The 19,676-nt window shown below is 42.4% G+C and overlaps 1 protein-coding gene across 1 annotated transcript in view; it reads right to left on the bottom strand.

The window, feature by feature from the left end:
* The window catches only part of LOC132836058 (cAMP-dependent protein kinase catalytic subunit alpha-like), a 237,741-nt gene extending 218,214 nt beyond the window's left edge, over window positions 1-19,527 (bottom strand). The window contains exon 1 of the mRNA XM_060855299.1: window positions 18,838-19,527. Coding sequence (XP_060711282.1) covers window positions 18,838-19,375 — 538 coding nt within the window. The 5' untranslated portion in view covers window positions 19,376-19,527. The remainder of the gene's footprint in view (window positions 1-18,837) is intronic.
* Window positions 19,528-19,676: the final 149 nt, after the last annotated feature.

Below are 19,676 nucleotides of genomic sequence, written 5' to 3'. Positions count from 1 at the left end.
ATGTCATAACCACTAAGCACTCTGTCTCATCATTGGTTGATAACCGGCCTATAACGGTGATGTTGCCTGTGAACTTGCAGATGGAGTTCGGACAAAATTTGACCGCACAGTCAAAAGTGATGGATCAGGTGACACAGTTGCTCTGACCCTCTGTTCGAACCCAGCATAAAGTGCATTGAGTGTATCAGGGAGGGATGTATTTTTGTCTGCTTTTCTATTCTATTTAATTCTGTAGCCCATTATGTCATGTAGGCCTTCCCACAGACAGCAGCTGTCCATGTGGCTAGTCTGAGTCTCTAACTTAATCTGATATTGTGTCTTGGCATCTCTAATAGGCTTACAGATTTCAGATCCCAAGGGATCCTTTCATATCCGTCACAAGTTCACCTGCACCTCCACACACATCATTTACTGCATCTGCTGCACCCGACGTGGCCTCCTCTATATTGGGGAGACAGGCTGCCTACTTGCGAAACATTTCAGAGAACACTTCTGGGACACCCGGACCAACCAACCCAACCGCCCTGTGGCTGAACCCTTTAACTCTCCTTCCCACTCCGCCAAGGACATGCAGGTCCTTGGCCTCCTCCATCGCCAGACCATGGCAACACGACACCTGGAGGAAGAGCGTCTCATCTTCCACCTAGGAACCCTCCAACCACAAGGGATGAATGCAGATTTCTCCAGCTTTCTCATTTCCCCCCCCCCCCCCCCCCCCCCCCCCACTTTATCTCAGTCCCAACCCTTGGACTCAGCTCCGCCTTCTTGACATGCAATCTTCTTCCCGACCTCTCTGCCCCACCCCCTCTCCGGCCTATCACGCTCACCTTAACCTCCTTCCACCTATCGCATTCCCAACACCCCTCCCCCAAGTCCCTCCTCCCTACCTTTTATCTTGGCCTGCTTGACACACCCTTCTCATTCCTGAAGATGGGTTTATGCCCGTAATGTCGATTCTCATGCTCCTTGTATGTTGCCTGACCTGCTGCGCTTTTCCAGCAACACATTTTTCAGCTCTGATCTCCAGCATCTGCAGTCCTTACTTTCTCCTTACAGATTTCAGATGCCCTGTTATACTCACTACACCACTAACAGCTTGCTAGCCAAAATTCTTGTACTGAAGGGTGGGGAAGAAAGTTCAACAATGCTTTGCTTGAACAAAACTGGAAACAGTTAAAAGCAGAGACAATGCAAACAAGCAATAAGTATTAGAAGCTAGCGAACAAAGCACCGAATGAAAGCTGAGGTGTTCTAAATGGGGAAGTCCCTTCTACATTCAAAAACAGAGATGCAGATTGAATCAACAGCTTCTTTGTGTTAGTCACTTTCTTGGAAACAAGATAATTTTTTGGATGTATTGTGAATCTTTGTTTTAAGTTGGGAAGCACACTATGCATCCTCACCGAGACCAATGATTTTGGCTTTGCTAATTCAGTCATGCAGTATGCCCAGGATTCCAGTTGACAGACATCAGAGTAACTATAAAAGCTGCAACATTCACCCCCAAATTGTAGGCAAGTTGCACCAAAACAGGAGATCACTCAGATCAGACACTTAACACTTGTGCCAATAATACAAATGGTGTCAGACGTCCTTAAAAATATAAATAAGAAATTATTGAGATAAATTGTCACAAATGCAAACCCCAAACTCAGATGGGAAGACATGAACCAAAATCTTACAAAGTCCCTGGAGTATTGAATATAACACCTCGTACTTTCATAAACTGCGCTGACAATGCAAAGACAATGATTCTGTTACTTTAGATATGCACTAAATAAGGCAGTTTATGTCTTGGATTTACACACTGCTAATATAGGTTGAAAGTGGAAGTTAACTTGTGGATGAAAACTGAACGATCACTTTCAGAAAATATTGTAGAATAAATGAGATCGGAGCACCTACTGATACCAAAATGTTCTTTCAATCCTAATGGTACTTTAAAACACATGAAACAGAAGAGGTTCAAGCTGAACAAGAACGCCACCTACAGGATAAAGCCAAAAATCACAGGACACCAGGTTATAGTCCACCAGTTTTATTTGAAACTACAAGCTTCGGAGGCCCCTGCCCCTTCCTCAGGCAGTCAGTGAGAGAGAATACATTGGCACAGAATTAATAGTAAAAGATCAAAGGAACATACAACTAAGGAGAATGCATTGAACAAACTGAGATGGTTATTAAGTCCTTAATCGGTTAGAATGGAGGTGCATGATATATTGGCAAAAACAAGCAGACTCTGCAACCGCGGATGAATGGACACTGTGCAACAATTGCCAGTGATGCTCCGTCCCAGTGAGGGGGGAGCACTTCAGCTGTCAAGGACATTCAGCTTCGGACCTTCGGGTAAACTGCCTACAAGGCAGACTTCGCAGTGTTGCCAAAAGGAGGCTGATAGCCATGTTCAGCAGCCATGAGGATGGCCTCAACTGGGAATTTAGGCTCATGTCACACTATAGGTGACCCATTAGACACTCGCACACAGACCCCTCTCTCATACACACACACTCTCACATGCATATACTTCCTCACATAACACATATTCTCACTCTCTCAAGCACACACACTCCTGTGCGTACACAAACATGCTCTCACATATACTCCCTCACACTCTCTCCCCCTCTTAAGGACATACTTGAGCACACATTAACACATACACACTCTTTCACTCTCTCTCAGGAGCATGTGTGTGCATGCGTGTGCACACACACATTTCCCCCCTCTTTCCCCTCATCCCTTCTCCAACACTCTCTGCCCCTCTCTCCCTCTCATGCACACATACTCAAATCCATGGAAACTGCATTTGCAGATTTGAATTTGTAGGTATATTCTATTTTGTTCAAACAAAAAACACACATTGGGCGGCACGGTGGCACAGTGCATGGGCGGCACAGTGGTTAGCACTGCTGTCTCTCAGCGCCTGAGACCCGGGTTCAATTCCCGACTCAGGCGACTGACTGTGTGGAGTTTGCACGTTCTCCCCGTGTCTGCGTGGTTTCCTCCGGGTGCTCCGGTTTCCTCCCACAGTCCAAAGATGTGTGGATCAGGTGAATTGGCCATGCTAAATTGCCCGTAGTGTTAGGTAAGAGGTAAATGTAGGGGTATGGGTGGGTTTCGCTTCGGCGGGTCGGTGTGGACTTGTTGGGCCGAAGGGCCTGTTTCCACACTGTAAGTAATCTAATCTAAGTAATCTAAAAAAAAACAAACATTCTGTAGACAGAGTCAGTGACTGTGGCATTTTACAAATTCCTACTTTGGAAATAAAACCAGTCTTCAGGATGAGATATAAACAGACTTGAAAGATAGGTCAGACAATGCATTTAGGTGTGAGACTAAGGTATCACCTTTATTCTGATAAATCATGCAGTTATTTTGGGGCAGGAATTTACATATTAATCAATCAAAACCTGCACCTCTATTCTAACCGATTAAAGGATCAATCACCATCTTGGTTTATTCAATACATTCACATAAGTTGTATGACCCTTTCATCTTTAATTATAAATTCTGTATCCTATGTATTCTCTCTCACTAGCTGCCTGTAGGATCTGGGGCTCCAAACGTTTGCAGTTTCAAACAAACCTAGAGTCAGAGAGTCAGAGTCCTACAGCAGACAGATAGGTCCTTTGGCCAATACTGGTCCCTGACGATCAAAATGTCCCCCTATGCTAAAACCATTTCTCTGCACTTAGTCTATATCCTTCTGAACCTTTCCTATCCATGTATTTTTTCCAAATTCCTTTTAAATGCTGTTAATGTACCCACCTCAACCACTTCTGCTGGCAGCTCATTCCATATGGTACCAACTTCTATGTGAAAACATTGCCCTTCAGTTTCCCTTTTACTCTTTCCCCTCTGACCTTAAACTGATGCCCTCTGGTCCATGATTTCCCTAACTCTGGGAAAAACACTGTGCTTCCATAAGATTCCCCCTCATTCTCCTATGCTCTAAAGAAAAATGTCGTAGCTTGTCCAACAACTCCCTATAACTCAATCCCTTGAGTCCTGGCAACATCCTTATAAACTTCTTCTGCACTTTTTTCAGTTTAATAACATCCTTCCTACAGCAAATTGACCAAAACTGAAAACAATACTCCAAATCTGGCCTCACCAACATCCTGTACAACTGCAACATAACTTATCAACTTCTATACTCAATGCCCTGACTGAAGGTCAGTGTGTCAAAAGCCTTCTTAATTGCCCTGTCTATCATGACTCCACTTTCAGAGAACCGTGTACCTGAACTCCAAGGCCCCTCTGTTCCACTACCATTTGCCCTACCATTCACCATGAAATGCCCACCTTGATCTGACTTTCCAAAATGCAAGACCTCACACTTATCTATATTAGATGCCATTTGTCAGCCCACTTCCCCAGCTGATCAAATCCTGCTACAATTTCTGATAACCTTCCCCACTGTCTATGATACCACCTATTTCAGTGCATCTGCAAACTTACTAATCATGCCTTGGACATTCTCATCCAAATCACTGGTATAGATAACAAACAGTAATGGTCCTGACCCCAGAAGCACTCCACTAGTCGCAGGCCTCCAGTCTGAAAATCATCCTCCCACTATTACCCTCTGCTTCCTACCATCAAGTCAACTGTGTATCCAATTAGTCAGCTCCCCCGGATTCCATGAGATCTAACCTTCCAGATCAGCCTATCATGTGTATCCTTATCAAAGGCCTTACTGAAATCCATACAGACTAGGTCCACTGCCCTGCCCTTGTCAACCTTCCTGGTCACTTCAAAAGAATTCTAACACATTTCTGAGACATGATCTCTCATGCAAAATGCCATACTGACTACTCCCAATCAAACCCTGTCTTTCCAAATGTATGTGTATCTTATCGAGTAACTTACCCAGTACAGATGTTAGGCTGACTAGTCTATAGTAAAATTCCGAAGGACTTATGCCCGGAATGTCAATTCTCCTGCTTCTTGGATGCTGCCTGACCTGCTGTGCTTTTCCAGTGCCACACTTTTCGACTCTGATCTTCAGCAGTTCTCAATTCCTTCTGGCCTATAGTTCCCAGGTTTTTCTTTGCAGCCCTTCTTGAAAAAGGACACAACATTTATTACCCTCCATGACTAACGATGATGCAAAAATATCAGCCAGGGTGCCCGCAACTTCTTCTCTAGCTTCCTGCAGTGTTCTTGAATATAGCTGGGCAAGACCAGGAGATTTATCCACCTTGATACATTCTAATATACCCAACATCTCCTCTACTGTGATCCAACATTTCCTACTAGCTTCCTCAAGTACCCAAGTCTTCATGTCTTTTTCCACAGCCAACACAGAGGACAAATATTCATTGATAGCCTCACCCATCTCCTGCAGTTCTACACATACGTGTCCATTTTCATCCATGAGGGTTTCTATTCGCTCTCTAATTTTCCTTTAATATATTGAGAGAAACTCTTTGGATTCATCCTAATCTTCTCAACCAAGGCTATCTCGTGCTCAGTATTCACCCTCCTGATTTCCTTTTTCAGTAAACTCCTGTATCCCCAACATACTCCAGGGATTCCCCTGATCCCAGCTGCCTGTACCTGAGCCATGTCTCCTTTCTTTTCCCTAGTCAAAGTCTCAATATCTCTTGTCATCCAGAGTTCCCTATTCCTGCCAACATTGTCCTTCACCCACCCAGGAACATATAGACCTTGAATTCTAGCAGTCTCACTTTAAAAGGCCTCCTATTTGCCAGAGGTCCTTTTGCCTGCAAACAAACTATTCAAAACAACACCTGCAGGTTACTGTCTAATTCCATCAAAATTTGCCTCGCCCCAATTTAGAATTTGAACCTGTGGACCAGTTTTGTCTCTCTCCATAACTTGTAAAATTAGTAAAACTACGGTTACTGGTCTCGAAGTACTCCCCCATTATCCTCTCACCGGTCCTGCCCTATTCCCCAAGAGTATGTCAAGTTTTGTTCCTTCCCATGTAGAACCTTCTATATACTGCTTGAGGAAACTTTCCTGAATGCACTTAACAAATTTCACCCCATTTAAATCATTTCGACAGTAACCCAATGTTGAGAGATTTTTGACTTCGTTCACCCCAGTTCAACTCCAGTACCTCAGTATCAAAACGACAGATAATTAGTTCAAATGCCAACTCCGTTCAGACAGTCCACTCTTTTTAAAGCAGGACATCAACAGCAATGAAACAGCTCCTACTGGGGCACTGTATTGAAATAAAACAAATTAAACAGTTGAACAGGTAAACTTGCTAAATTTCTTTTTTAAAGATGGTTCAGGGTGATGATACACCCCAGTCCATGGTACTCACTGGTCTCTGAAGGCCTCTACTGTGCCAGTGAGCACCGCATGCTCCCTCTCCAGGGACACTGGAGAGTGCGTTTAACTCCCAAAAAGGGGCAAACAATCAGGAACAATTGGCCCTTCCATGGAAGAGAAAGAAGCAGGTGTCTGGTGGTAGCATTCTGCTAGAGGTGGCAGAAATGGCAATTCTATGGATGCGGATGCTGGTGGGATGGTAGGGGAGGTCAAGAGGGAGGTCTCCCTCTCTGTTGTGGGAAGGAAGGAAGGGAGAGAGAATCAAGCACAGCTGAGGGCCCTGTCAACCACAGTGCTGGGGTGAGTTTGGTTGAGGAAGAAGATCGATATTTCAGAGGCCCCCTTGTCAAAGATGGCATCATCAAAGCAGACAAGACAGAAACGGAGAAGCTGGGAGAATGAAATGAAGTCTTTGCAGGAAGCAGAATGTGAGGATGTATAGCCAAGGTAACTGCAGGTGTGTTTGGTTTATACTGGATACTGTTGACCAACTTATCTCCGGAAATGGAAACAGAGCTGTCGAGGAAGGGAAGGGAAGGAAGAAGTCAAAGATGAAGGTGCGAGCAGGGTGAAAATTGAAATAGTTAATCTTTTCCAATTCCGGACAAGAGAGGGGGAAAACAGCATCGAGGATGTCATCAGTAGCAGAGTAGGCAGGTCTGGACTCTTGAGCCCGGAGCTTGTCCATTCCATCCACTTTACCATTCTTTTCTTTTCTCATTTTTTAAAAAAGTTTGCATATTTCTAAAACTTACTTTCTTTAGGCAGCACAGTGGCCCAGTAGTTTGCACTGCTGTCTCACAGTGCCAGAGATCTGGATCTGATTCCAGCCTTGTTTAACTGTCTGTGTGCTGGCTGCATGTTCTCCCTGTGTCTGCATGGGTTTCTTCTGGATGCTCTGGTTTCCTGCTACAGTCCAAAGATATTCAGGTTCGGGGGACTGCCCAAACTAAACTGCCCGCAGCGTCCAGGGATGTGCAGACTAGATGGATTAGCCATAGAAATACTTAGAGATAGGGAAGGGGATTGGATCTGGGTGAGGTGGTCTTCAGAGGGGCTGTTTGGACTTGAATGGCTTACTTCCACACTTCTAGGGATTTTATGATTCTGGAGAGAGTGCAATCGTAGGGGCAGCAACAGCATCAGAGTCCGGACTCCAGAGTGTGACAGTGGCAGGGCCTAGAGGAGAGTGGCTGTTAAGCCTGGATGGCAGTCGGCAACAAGGGACTCACCCGATGTGGAGTAGAGCGAGCTCTATGGGAAAATCCCAGCATAGAGCAACTACAGGTCCCTGTCTTCATAAGAACTGTCATGTTGAACTTTTAACTGTATTCCTTTATTTTTCTATTTTGTACCTAGGCAACTTTGTACCCTCTTTACTGTACACCTGTATTTGCGACGTGATAATAAACCAGAGAAAGAGTTGTGGAAGGGGGACCAGAGTAAGACTGGAACAAGGAATGTTCCACATACCCCACAAAGAGACAGGCATAACTGGAGCTCAAGCAGGTACCCATGGCCACCCCTTTAACATGAAGAAAGTGAAACAAATTAAAAGAGAACTTGTTCAGAGTGAGGATGAGCTCGACCAGGTAGAGGAGAGTGATGGTGGATGGGGATGGCTCACACTTTTTTTCACAAGAAGCAGAGAGCCCCGAGACCATCCTGATGGAGGATGGAGTGTAAAGAGATTGCACATCCAAAGAGGAGACAGCTAAAGCCCATGAACTGGAAACTCTGAAAGTGATCAAAGTGTGAGAAGGGACTGGACAAGGGAGAAACAAAATCAAGTTGAAGTAGGAAGAGATCCGGTCAGAGGGACAGGAGTTTGCAGAAAGAATGTGTCTACCCAAGCAGACCTGTTTGTGGATTTTGGGGAGGAAGAAGAAGTGGACTGTGAGGGGTTTGGAGACTACGAGCTTGGAGGCAGCAGCGGATGAGGTGGGGGAAGATCACCACATGAAATGAGGTTATGAACCATAGCCTGCACACAGTAGACAGGTGTTCCATGGCGAGGTCATGGCTCAGGGAGAAACAGTTTATACCTTGAGTCAAAAGTTTGACTTTTGATTGACAGGACAGTAAGTGTATTGAGGCAAGACAGAATGTAGAATTCGAGGCACAGCCAGACCAGCTATGACCTTATTAAGTGCCAAAGCATACTAGAGGGACTGAAAGGGCTAACTCTGCTCTTGATTCATGTTTGCATACAGATTTGGTATTCCAACGGAGACTTGTCAGGAACACTTTTCACTTCAGAATCAAAGGAAGGTGGGCTCAAGTCCCACTCAGAGCTAGACTTACATAATCCAGCCTGACGTCCTTGGGTGGTATGGAGGGAGGACTGTCTTGTCAAAAGTGCTGTTGAACACTTCAAGGTGGTACACAGAATGACTTTGAGGCTCATTTCAGATCAACAAAGAATTATACAACCAGAAAAGCAACTACTTTCATCTTGAAAACAGAGAAAATCTCACAGAAGCATACAAGAAATTAATCAGCAGTGCTTGGGTTAAGTCATGCTAAAATATGCCAGAATTCAAGTGCACTGAAACCAAAATGAAAATTCAGGGAAATAATGTGGAAGACCTTCAGGTAACAGTTGAGGGATTTGTTAAAAAGACAAGTTAATGGTGTGGCAAGCTTCACCTTCTGAATATTGTGATTTATCAAGGTTTTGGGCAAAACCAGTTTCTACTGTCGACTTTCTAAAAAGCGATTTCAAACAGAAACCTACAATGGCTGCTGTGGAGCTCTAATCAAGTTATCACAGCGGCTATCCCTTTCAGTCATCTCACTTGCCTCTACATTGTACCCATAGTTCTCAACCCAGCTTTACTCTTACCTGGTCTCACTCTACTGCTCTATTCTCTACTCCATCTCTAGTCCTCACTTTCTCAGATCTCAGTGAGAGGTCACAACTATTTGCAAAGCTGGACACAGCATCACGTTGTGGGAAAAATTGGGTTTGCAATTAATAAGTCAGTGAGATGGAAAATAAAAGCTGTACAACACAACAGTCCCTGCATCATAATATTGAAGGTGAGGGTTATTCATCACGCTGACCACACAGACAGACAGCAAAGCCACATGGGTAATACAGAGTTTGTGAAGCTTTTATTTATCACTAGCTTGCAGCTAGAATTCATTAAGCATCCCAAGAAAAGCCATCAAGAGCCATCCAAAGCATTTGGTGGGAAATTCAAATTGTACATAATGAAGGCATGCCAGTAATATTGGACTCACTAAAACTAAGCAGATTGAACCGCAGATGCTTAAAGTGAGGGGGTGAAACATGCAACATGCATTTACTTCACACCTTTTTATAATGGAGTACAACTTGTCAAGGTTATGCAGTACAAAAATATAACTACAAACTATGCAAGGAAATACTGGGAAGCAGATGAAAGCTTGATCAAACAGGTGGGTTTTAAGCTGTATTTTAGAAAGGAGAGAAGCAAATACATTGAGCAAGGAATTCCAGAGCTTGGGGCCTAGATATTTGAGGGCATGGCTGCCTGTAGAAGGTCAAAGGAAATCGTATATCACAAGAGGCCATAATTGGACAAATGCAGAGAGTTTTCTAAAAGTTTTACAGCTCGAGAAGGCTATGGCTGCCAGACTAGGAAGGAATTTGAACAGGTGGTGAGAATTTAAAATGAGGGATCACTGGAATAAATAGTGGTGTAGTTGAACACAAACAAGGATGATGGTTTATAAGAATTTGGTACAAGTCAGGATATAAGGAAGTGTATTTTGGATGAGTCAAGGTTTCCAAAAGCTGGAAGATTGGAGGCCAGGTAGGAGCTCAAAAGAATAGACATAGTTCAAGCAGAAGCACGATTTCAAAAGTGTACAGTTTCAAATGTTCACTTCTGAGACAAGTAGAACACATAGGTTATGAATAGTCTGGGAAGACCAAAGTTTGACCAAATTTTAACTGATGAAAACTTCTGCTCATTCAATAGTGCATACCTCACACAGTAAACAAGGTCAGACACTGTTACCCAGAGTTATTTCTACTCAATAGTCTGAGAAACCTTGCAGGTATTCCAAGGCTGTCCCATGTAACAAGAAATTACTATATCATCAATGAAGTGCAAAGACTGTAGGAGCATTTTCCACATATGCCAGGTAACATTCATTTGTATTACAAATGGTAATACTAGTGGGATTACAGAATCACTTTTTCTTGAAAGTTTATCATATTCTAAATTACACGCCAAGCGCTAAACTTCAATTACTCACTTTCAGAGATGCCATGAAACTCAAGATACCGCATTTTGTGTTACACTAGTTTTGTTCCCAAACAAAAATACTCTGGTCAGCTAATGGCTAAGCTTCAAAATTAGGTCATGAGCCACCAAAACTCAGAAAATCCAAGATTTAACTCCAAGTGTGTGGAGATGGTTGAACTCACTGCGCCATCAGCAGGATCATCAGAACTTGAACCCCCGATTCGGGAGATCGAGCACTCCTGATTCCTAGCGAAACAGCACATGGAGGTCAGATCATGGTCAGAGTCAGGAGAAGCTAAGATACCTAACCTAGCTAGTTTCACACCACTTGGGTATGCACCAAAGAATAGCAAGCTCCAGTCAAACAATACCTGAATACAGCTAGAAAGACAGAGAGAAAAGTGGCAAAAAATGCGGAAGAATAATTAATTTGCAAACCCATCCGATTTCCCTTGTTTTCTGCATTCTATAATCAGCAGTTGCTAAGAGAACAGAAGTAAGAAAGGTGGACAGGTACACAGAGCAAGACAAGGCATGACGTCTGCCCATAACTCAATGAGGTTTTCTGTAATACAATTTTGCTCAGTGACCTCATCCACCTATTTTTTCTTCAGTTTGTTGTTTTGACAGAAAGCTTTTAGGAATTGGAACCAGTTCAGAATTCAGAACTGAATAAAGCCAGTCCAGAAGTGTAACCTTCGTGAGCACTTTTGTCTCAATAGGGAAAAGATACTAACATTGAATTCCACTTTGTGACAAGATGTTTTATTAAACCATTCAGAATGCTTACCTCATACAAAGAGTTAAATAACTTATATGTTCAAATAATCCAGTGAAGTTAAAACTCTCTCGATTAACGCTGTGATTATTTGTCCTTTTTAAAAACATATTAGTTGTCAGTAATAGTTGCCATTTAATTCGTCATTTTACACTGCAGGAGGTAGTTTGCATTTTCATTTCACTGTGCATTGTTTGCAGTCATTTTCAGCTGAAATGAGAATATCAATTATAAAAATATCAGTCCTTCCACATCACTTTTTTTTCCTTCTTCAGGAAAGCTGATATGAAGTTCCAAACCACAGCTGTCCTTCTGATCAGTCTTCACGGAAGCGAGATTCCACAAGCATGGGTGCAAAGGAAGCCCTGCAGGTGTATAGTCAGGAAAACATGCCACAAAATGAACACATGCTCAGAAACATCCAATACTGGGAAGAGAAGGCACGATGAGCAAAGCTTGGTTGTCAGCCATGATTCGGCTAAAGCCAACTATATTCTGTTAGAAGAGCCAGAAGCTAGCAGCTTTAGAACAGCACACAGTGAAGAAGAAAAATACAGCAAAAAGCTGGCATGGCCTCCCAGCAAAAAGCATAGCTATAGAGGCAAAATTCCAAAAATATGCACAGACATTAGAACAGGGAAGCAGCAATGAAACTTTCTTTCCAAACAGGATCTGTAGAAACGTCAAAAACAAAGCCTAGACCAGAACAAACAGCTAGAAACATTAAGAAGTTTTGAGAAGATTTGTAGCTCAGGTTTTGATTCTGGATGTAGATTTGCTCGCTGAGCTGGAAGGTTTATTTTCAGACGATTCGTCGCCATACTAGGTAACATTTTCAGTGAGCCTCCAGATGAAACCTCCTTCATCTGGAGCTCACTGAAAATGTTACCTAGTATGGTGACAAAACGTCTGAAAAACAAACCTTCCAGCTCAGCGAACAAACCTACATCTACAAGCTAGAAACATTCATGCAAACTATGTTAAAACAGCCAATTCACATCTAAAAGAGAATTCACCCAACGAGTATAGAAAGCGCAAGGCGTCCAAATTGCAGCCTCTGGGCTATATGGACTTTGACACACAGATCATGTGATCATGTTTGTGCAAATTCACAATCACTGATTTGTCCTCATCTGGGTGTGGAGTTTTGGAAAGCACGATTCATGGCAGTACTGCCTCATTGGTGGACAACCTTTAAATTAGAACTAAATATGTGTTAGCAAAAGCAAATTGAGATTTAAACGGATGACTGGAAACATGGATTTCAGTTTTAAGAACAGTCCCGATCATCATGGTTCAGCATACCGTATATATTTATCCCCAGAACACAGGTTCAGAACATGGCAAATGAATAAAAATTTCTAAGAGGATCCCATGTCAAACATGTTGGGGTCATATTCTCCAGCACTTTGTTTTTATGATGCTTGGGCCAGTTCATCCTGAAGGCACAAGCTCAAAGCACAAAGCTATCCTCACCTGAAATATTAACCTCAAATAAAGCAAGAACTGCAGATGCTGAAGATCTGAAATAAAAACAGAACAGAAATTGTTGGAGAAGCTCAGCAAATCTAAGAAGCAACTGTTGAGAGAGAAATAGTTGATATTGAGTTGTTAACTCTGCTTTCTCTCCACAGATACTTCCAGGCCTGCTGAGCTGCTCCAGCAATTTCTGTTTTTGTTTGAAATATTAACCTGCTCTGTCTGACACAGTGATAGCTCTGTGATCCAGCCAGCATCTTTTTTCCAAATTTTAAACTTTCTGTAACTTGATACTAATGCAGCTCTCAGCCAGAGGAGTCTTCAGGATGATCTCCCTCTGACAATGTTAGGTGGACTGCCCATACTGTCCAGGCCAACTGGATTAGCCATGGGAAATGCAGGGTTAGAAGGATAGGTTGCGGGGGATCTGAGTGGGATGTTCTTCAGAGGGTCGGTGTACTCAATGGACCAAATGGGCTGCTTCCATTCAAATATAGGGATTCTCATTCTATAATTTGGTGAACTCCATCACCCCTTCCACTCAGTTACAAACTGTAGATAGCATATGTTTGACTTAAATGGTACTAGTTTACTAAAAAAAAGGCCATTGAAGCAGATATAATGGATTCAAGTGGCAATTTGATGCATTCCTGTTGTAAGATTTTGATGGATTTGGTGATAAAACTTTGTTTGAACAATGAAAAAGAATGCGTGATGGATGAGATGTAAGATAAAGGAAGACTGATTGTATTAACAGGAATCTTCACGACAAGGGCATCTGGAAACAGTTAAAAAACACACACCAGGTTACAGTCCAACAGGTTTATCTGGAGGCACTAGCTTTCGAAGCACTTTGAGCAGAATCACGAAACACAGAATTCATAGCAACAGGATTGCAGTGACATGGAATGTAATATTAAACAAATTTAGCTTCAGTCTCTCATCTTTTAGAATAATCATGTCAGTTTCGGTTCCTTCATATTTAAATCCCAGAACTTTTTTAAAGTTACATTCTCAAAATAGCTTATAACAACAGGTGCCTGATACTTACAATTAAGGAAATAAACCAACAATTGAGAAGATTCAAGTAAGTCCATAGAATTTAGTCATTTCAAGCTAATAGATGGACATGTTTTGAATTTAAAGGAGAAACTAACCAAAGCAAATGAATTGGCCAAAAGGCGTTTGAACAGCATGTTTGAGTAATCTAATAACAATGAAAATCAGGGGAGATAAAAAGGTCAAAGTAAAAACCCTCTTGTAGCACAGTGATAGTGTCCCTCTCCTTCGATCAGGAGGCCAGATTCAAGTCCCACATGCTCTGGACATGTGTAATAACATCTCTGAACAGGTTGATGGGAAAAAATCACTTAAAAAGGCCAATGTTTAAAGTTTTGCAGCTGGTGACAAGGTGTTAGCTATTACCTAACTTTGGGGAAAATTATTGAAAAAAAAACACTCATTGGACATTAGCAAAGCAAAAACAAATAAAGTAAAAGAGTAGAAACTATGGAGCTGCTTAAAAGGTAATATGTCCTGAGATTTTATCATCTATAAAAACTAATGAGGTGATATACAGGGCTTCTACAGGATCATAAATTGAGTTAGAGACATAGAGATGTACAGCAATGGAAACAGAGCCTTCAGTCCAACTCGGCCATGCAGACCAAGTATCCTTACATTATCTAGTCCCATTTGCCAGCACTCGGCCCATATCCCTTTAAACCCTTCCTGTTCACAAATTCATCCAGATGTCTTTTAAATGCTGTAATTTTGCCAGCCCCACCACTTCCTCCGGCAACTCATTCTACATGCACCACTTTTTGTGTGAAAAAGTTGCCTCTTAAGTCCCTATTAAATCTTTGCCCTCACCCTAAGTTTGTGAGAAGAGGTATGAAAAAATGTTTTTGGTTGCTTATGTGAATATAGGGATGCATTATCTATTAAACATCTTTACAGAATCAATGTAGAGAAATTAGCTCAAGTGTGAAATTAAATGAAGTTCATGGTGGACAATGATATTATTGATATGGATCAGAGAAAGTGGAGCTCACTTATCGCAATGGTGACAAATCCAGATAGTTACAAAGATTCTGTATTATTGCAAACTCAATATGATAATAAAATAGGATTCATACCCTATTCCAAGATTGGAGGACTGCATTGAAAGAATTGTGTACGTACGTCACATTTGACTTGCTAAAAGGATATTGGCAAGTTCCATTGATTAATAGAGCTAAAGAAATATTGGCTTTTGTAACACCAGACTTTATCAATGCAACATCATGTAATTTGGAATTATAAATGGACTAGGAATGTTCCAATGATCAACTAATAAAGTCACTTAAAAGATTGTGTAATTGTATGATTTACATCAAACATTTTATTGCTTCCAGCCAAACCTGGGAAGAAGATTTACACTATTCGATTAAACAATTTGATTGCCCATAAAAAGTCAATTTGGTTATAAATTTGGCCGAGAGTGAATTTGACAAACCAAAATGAGTTACTTGACTACTTATTTGACGAGGTCAAGTAGCACAGACAGAAGTGATTGCGATTGTGGATTTTCCTGTGTCAAGGACAAACTTGAAATATTGCAATTTGTTGTCATGTGGAAGTTTGTTCCAAACTTCAGTGCTGCTGTGGCACTAGCTTGTTGAAGGCAGAAAATTTGATGATGCAAGAATGTCAGAATGCATTTGACAAACTGTAAGTCGCTCTGGTCATCTCATTAATTTTAGAAGTGTCAAATTAGGCAAAATTATTCATATATTGGAGGTTGATGCCAATGATGATGCTGTGGGTGGATGGTATTTTACTACAAGATGGAGAATCAAACAGTGTGTCAGTTATTACAAAAGAAATTGACCACAAGGCAACAAAAAAAAATAGAAAGAGACTTAGAATCTTGTGTTGTCTCGAAGTCATTTTGAAATATACATCAAATGTGAAAGAAAGAGTTACTTATAGGGATCACAATTTTTTTGAGAAACATTTCAGGACAAGAACTTACAATTGTTTCGATGGAGGTTATTTCACCAACTGTATAATTTGAAACTAATCCACACACCTCAAAATAGCAGACAATTTATCAAGAACACATAAGGAGGAAAAAAAGTGCTGCAATACCCATAGACTTACGCAAAACATAGTTTAATGTCAATATGTTATTACTGCTAATATGAAATAGAACCAAGGTAATTTTTGATTAGTAATAAAGATGTCTCTTAAGATACATTTACATTCATATCGCAGAGGGATGGTGTGTGATATGTATTAATGTCATTTATTTTGCATTTTGAGAGTTTTGGTCTGTGTGTTTTAGAAGGTGTAATAGTTAATTTTGGAATTGCTGAAGCTACGATTTTAAACCAACATGTGTCAGAGAACAACTAATTTGGACCTTCTTGGAGTGATATTGCAAGTTTATTGGTAATAGAAGAGCTTTACGATGTCACAGCAAATATCAAGAGGTTTTTGCTTGCTTTTTGTTTAGAAGATTCTAGATTTTTTTTGCCTTAGAAAAATCCACAGTGTGGAAAGCAATTGAATTCAGTTCAAAGATGATTTCACGGAGAAAGGAGTCAGTTCGCAATATTTAGGAAATAGGTTACCTCAACGCAAGGGTTTTGGTTTGAAAATTTCAGCCTAGAAATGTTTGGTTAGAAACCTGAATAGGTTATTTGAAGATAAGAAAATTTGAGCTCAGCTCCTGTGAATCTATTAAAGTTCTCAAGATTGGAAACAGAAAAAAATAATTTGAGAGTGAATGGCCACTCCATTTGCTTTGAGTACAAGAACGTGATGGTATTGGGAACAGACGGGATGTTGTTTTTGCTGTATGTTTAAAACCTTTTTAACTGTATTAAATAATTTGGTATGTTCTATTTTAGCTTCATTTCTTTTGTGTAATAAAGTTGAAGTTTATTACTTCAACCAAATCTGCAGTGTTGTGGTTTATGTTTCAGTGCAAAATAACCAGTGTAAATGAAAAAAAAATTATCCATCAAGCCAGGTTTTAGTCTGCAATTGGACTTGTCTTGTAGTAACAATGGGTGGCATTGTAAAAATAAAGCATTAATGGCCAATCATTGTTTCTAAACTTCTAAAAGTCCTCTCTAGTATTCAGATGTCATTCTGTGGAAAAGAATCTAAAGGTTATAAATGCTATTAAAAACAATTTGGATGGCGACAGCTACAATTTATCATCATTTTCACCACTGCTGCTTAGATGCATAGTGCATAATCTCACACACTGTCTTCTCTAACTCTGTTGAAATCAAGGCACTAACGTAGTCATATCTATTTCCAACTATTAAGCTCAGTGGGATAATCGAAACACTCATTTTTTTCCAGAATTATTGTTCCATGAAGATGTTAAGACAGTTCCTCCAAATTTACACTTCTAACAGGATCTTTCTCCACTACGAACCAAAACCAACATAGGTTTACCAAGTGCACTCTCTTTGATTTACTCTTAGGTTTAATCTTTTGTCACACCAGGTGTTGGAGTTAAACCAGTGGCAGTACTTGTACCTGTGAAAAGATAGAAGATGGTGATTCTAAATCACTCCCCAGGTGTGTGACACATAATCCATGTCTGACACTGCCAGCTCCAGCACCAGGGACACCTACTTTTCAGTTGCATCTCTAACATAATCAGCATTTCCTTTTCCTCTTGTTTCTGAGGCATCTTTACCATCTGTTCTACTTGGTCCTCCTTCAATTTTTGTTTAAACAGCATAAAACTCATCACTTTTCCAGTCTCCTTCAGTTTAGAGAACAGTCATATTGGACTTGAAATGTTAATTCTATTTCAACCTCCAAATATGTTACTAAACCAGAGTCTTTCTTTCTCTCTCTCTCTCTCTCTCTCTCTCTCTCTCTCACACACACACACACACACACAAAGTTTCATTGCAGCATCAAGGCAACCCTACTCTGGCAGATGCACTGTCCTTTGTCAACCCCCTTATCCTCACTTGCGGCAGAAAAAGAAATCCCTTTGGTAGCCATTGAAAGATAAGGTCAATCTTTTCCAATACCCCACTCTCCTGCAAATGGCACCACAGAAAAGACTTCCTAGATGTTTAGCAAATAGTGGGTTGTCTCAGTTTTGCTGCAGCTGTGCCCATACTTCTCAGAGTACTTCATTGACTGGAAGGATGAGAGGTGGCAAAAGTGGTTTCTCAATTGAGTGCCCATCTATTAACCACTTTTCACATATCATTAGCTTCTTACAGCTCAATCATTATTAACCTCTTCAAACTTGACCACATCATTAAGCACCTGCACCCCACCAATATTATTAACCTCTTTAAACTCTAACCTTACTGTTAACCACTATATATAATAGGACCCTTTTGAATCCTGACTCTAGCATTACCCTAGTTCCAGACCCCATCATTAATTGCATGCATCCTGACATTTAACTCCCTAGACACTGTTTCCATTATTAACCCCTCCTATACCTTGACCTCATCATTAACTTGTTCCTATACCTGACCCCGTTATTTTAGACCTACACCCTGACCCTGTTATTAACCACACCGTGCACACTGATTCCCTGACTCCATCATTTACCTGGCTATCCTGACCCCATCATTAATCCCCTCTGGACCGTGAACCATCAGGTACCCCACACCCTGACCCCATCATTAATCCTCTCCTGGACCGTGAACCATCAGGTACCCCACACCCTGACCCCATCAGTGACCTCTTGTATCCCGAACCCGTCGTCAACTCCCTGTATCACGACCCCATCATTGACCCCCGGTAGCCTGAACCGGACATTAACCTCACTCCTGCACCCTGACCCGTCATTAACCCTAATCTGTACCCTCGACTCATCATCAACCCACTCCTCAACCCTGAACCTGACATTAATCTCAGCATCTGGACCCCATCATTGATCCCCTGAGCCCTGATTCCCTACCATTAAGCCTCTGCACTCTGACCCCTTGCACTTTGACCCCATATTTAACCCCCACCCCAACGCTTCTATCATTAACCCTTCCCGCACCGAGGACGCACCACTGTCCAAAGGCTCCGTCGGGTCCGCAGCGGAGATGGCAGTTTTGCTACTGCTGTTGCTGTGGTCCTTGGACCATTCGCGGTTAGTCAGACGCCAGAGTTTCATGTCCCCACCACCAACCAACAGCAGCACCTTCGACTCCTGAACGCCGACCGGCAGCCCCGGAGGCGGGGCGAGGAGAGGGGGAGGGAGGCGCCAATGGGTGAGGGAAGGGTCCCTCTCCCCGCCCCCAGCACCACTGGCAGTGGCGGATATCCCGCCTTCGGGCCGCGCCGATTGGGTTACCGCGGAGCGGCTGACGGGCGAAGCCGGTCGCCGGTTGGTGGAGCTTCTGGGGGAGAGGCAGCGAGGCCCATTCTTCTTTCTTCCTCCTCTTTCCTCCCCCTCCCCCGGCTCGAGTCCTATCGGATAGGCCACAAACCACCCTCCTTCCCCGCACCGACGATGGCAGCAGCTCGATGGGCTCCTCCGCCTCGATTGGGTGTAAGGGCTGTCCATCATGCCAGGCTTCCTCGCTGATTGGTGCAGAAGGTGCATCACCCTTAACCGGGGAACTGCTCCGCCTCATCACGTGACCCAGGGCCCTGTGCTCCTGTGGGAGATTCGCGTTTCCACGAGCTACAAGTCCACGCCCACGAAGGATGATTGACTGTCCAATGCCCCGCCCAAACCCACGGCTTGTGATTGACATCCTTCACGGTTGATGGACCGGCAGATGACAGGTGCTCGTCCCGCCCTCTGCTGGTGGTCTGTGTCCCGCCGACCGGCGATCACTTGCTACGACGTGACTCCACCCACAGCCGCCGGTTGACAGGTCGTGGCCCCGCCCACTCCCGGT

Source organism: Hemiscyllium ocellatum, chromosome 45 (genome assembly GCF_020745735.1).
Source record: "Hemiscyllium ocellatum isolate sHemOce1 chromosome 45, sHemOce1.pat.X.cur, whole genome shotgun sequence".
Lineage (NCBI taxonomy): Eukaryota > Metazoa > Chordata > Chondrichthyes > Orectolobiformes > Hemiscylliidae > Hemiscyllium > Hemiscyllium ocellatum.
This window is presented reverse-complemented; position numbering and strand designations above follow the sequence as displayed.